This window comes from Silene latifolia, chromosome 11, assembly GCF_048544455.1.
Source record: "Silene latifolia isolate original U9 population chromosome 11, ASM4854445v1, whole genome shotgun sequence".
Lineage (NCBI taxonomy): Eukaryota > Viridiplantae > Streptophyta > Magnoliopsida > Caryophyllales > Caryophyllaceae > Silene > Silene latifolia.
This window is the reverse complement of record NC_133536.1, coordinates 36,595,558-36,597,998: the sequence shown is the minus strand read 5'-3', so window position 1 is coordinate 36,597,998 and position 2,441 is coordinate 36,595,558. Positions and strand designations below refer to the sequence as shown.

Sequence of the window (2,441 nt, the reverse complement as noted above, 5' to 3'; positions counted from 1 at the left end):
TTTGCGTACTCTTGTGAGTTTTCCGCATTTACTCTCTTTCTCTTTTAGTTTGCATTTCCTTTCCATGTTTTGGTATAATGAGGGCATTGTACGGTTGGGTTTTGGGAGGTTATGCATCCATATCTGTGTCTGCATCTCGTCTTTATTTGCATTTCTGTTATCACGTTTAATTTTTTTGGGAAAGAGTAAGTATTATATATTATCAAAATTCACCCATACAAAAAGATCATATACTATTTGTGTACTTCTATATACATGTATTCATACTAAGCATATCTAACCATCCTTGTACTCGCCCACTATTAGGCCTAAACTGCCTACCACGGATGCGCAGACTAATCTCATCTTTGCACTGATGTACTAACACTCGTGGAGTAGGTACTAGTCCATCAATGCGGCACTTGTTTCTACACCTCCAAATCTGGTAGCATAAACTCGCCAAAACCACTGCTATCACTTGCTTCACCACAAGAGAACGAGAACGGAATTTAACCCACCAATCAATAAAATCTTGCTGAGGTAACGTTATCTAAATCCAATCCTGCAGCAGACTCAAACATCTTCTACTGAACTGACACTGAAAAAACAAATGATCAAGGATTCATCAGCATCAGCACAAAGATAGCACACATTGTCCTGCACAAGTCCCATCCTCATAATCCTGTCCATTGTTAAAAGTCTCCTATGTGCAACCAACCAGATATTAAACCTATGCCTGGGGATAATCATAGAGTTACTCATCCAAGGATGCCACTCTTTATCATTGCCCTCCTCTACAAGCCACTGGTACCCTTGTTTAACAGAGTAATCAGACCCATGACTGAGGAGGAATGGTTTAATGAGCTCCTTCACCCAACATAATTTTTTCCATGCCCAACTTGCAGTGATACCAGGTGAATAATTAAACCAGTCCTGTTGCTTGATGTATACAGCATGTATCCATCTAATCCACAGGTGGTCTGCTTTAATGTCAATCCACCAAACGTACTTTGCAATTGCAGCCACATTCCACCAAAACAATTGCTTCATACCAAGCCCGCCTTTTCTACCAGGCTGACAGACCTGTTTCCAAGCAACCAGACTAGGACTCCCACTAGTATCAGTACCATGCGAAAGGAACTGCCTGCACATTGCATCAATTCTATTAATGACAGTCTTTGGGAGTATAAAAATGCGTGCCCAGTAGTTATGCAGTGTGCCCAACACAGATCTGATCAGGACCACTCTGCCAGGGTATGACAACTTTCTAGCCCTCAAAGCCTGAATTCTGGAACCAATTTTATCAATGAGGCACTGACAATCATCCACCCCAAGCCTTTTAGGGGTAATATTCACCCCCAAATACTTAAAAGGAACCTTCCCTCGTCTCATACCAGAGATTCTTTCAAACATCATCATGGTGCTCTCATCAACACCATTACTGTATATGTTGGACTTACTAGGACTCATAGTCAAACCAGAAGCTAGTGAAAAAGTTTTGAAGGCTCTCAATAAGAGCATAACAGACTGTCTATTCCCTCTACAAAACATGATCAAGTCATCTGCAAAACACAGATGACTTAATTGAACCCTCTTGCAAAAAGGATGAAATCTGAACTCAGGCTTGCTTTGAACACATTCAATCAACCTGCTTAAATATTCCAGGCATCATGTGAACAACAAAGGTGAAAGGGGGTCACCCTGCCTCAAGCCCCTTTTACCCAGGAAAAAGCCAAACAGATTGCCATTAAGGGATATAGAATAAGAGGTGGTAGTCACACATTGCATCACCAGCTCCACCATATGAGAAGGGAACCCCAAGGCTTCAAGCATTTCACGCAAAAAGGACCACTCAACACTATCATAGGCTTTTTGCAAATCCACTTTCATCAAGATTCTAGGTGAACAAGCTTTCCTTTTATACATCTTTATCAAGTCTTGAGTGAGTAAAATATTTCCGACAATATCCCTACCTTTCACAAAAGCACTCTGAGAGTGACTAATGAGGTCAGGCAAAATAGGGCTTAACCTATTACAAATAACTTTTGCAACACATTTATAGATTGTGTTACAACAAGCTATAGGTCGAAATTGGAGGACAGTTTCAGGTACATCAGTTTTAGGTATCAGGGTAAGTATAGTGGTATTACATTATTTCAAAAGCTTCCCTGCCTGATACACATTCTTAACAGCATGTATCACATCCTTCCCTACTGTATCCCACGCATCCTTGAAAAATTGGCTACTGTATCCATCTGGTCCAGGGTCCTTGGTACCAGGTATGGAAAACATGGCCAATTTAACCTCTTCATCTGTCACAGGTGCAGCAAGAATAGCTTTGTGAGCATCAGTAACACACTTCCCCTGCCTGACCAGGGCTTTATTAACAGCACATATAGCATTAGCACTCCCTAGTAGATCCTTATAATATGATTCAAAAGCTTCATGAATCTCATCTGGCT

At 41.0% G+C, this 2,441-nt stretch overlaps 1 protein-coding gene across 1 annotated transcript; it reads right to left on the bottom strand.

Annotated features, from left to right (window-relative positions):
- Positions 1–552: 552 nt before the first annotated feature.
- LOC141613240 (uncharacterized) lies at positions 553–1,905 on the bottom strand. Its single transcript, XM_074431981.1, has 2 exons — positions 1,701–1,905; positions 553–1,541 (listed from the first exon to the last, which is right to left on the bottom strand). The coding sequence occupies exons 1-2, from the start codon at positions 1,903–1,905 to the stop codon at positions 553–555; spliced, it is 1,194 nt and encodes a 397-aa protein (XP_074288082.1).
- Positions 1,906–2,441: the final 536 nt, after the last annotated feature.

What these genes read in the sequence shown, in the direction of transcription:
- LOC141613240 (XM_074431981.1), bottom strand. Translation starts at nt 1,905, where the DNA reads ATGTATAAAAGGAAAGCTTGTTCACCTAGAATCTTGATGAAAGTGGAT. An exon ending in TCTGTTTGGCTTTTTCCTGG is followed by an intron (nt 1,542 to 1,700) that starts GTAAAAGGGGCT and finishes TGTGTTTTGCAG; the next exon opens with ATGACTTGATCATGTTTTGT.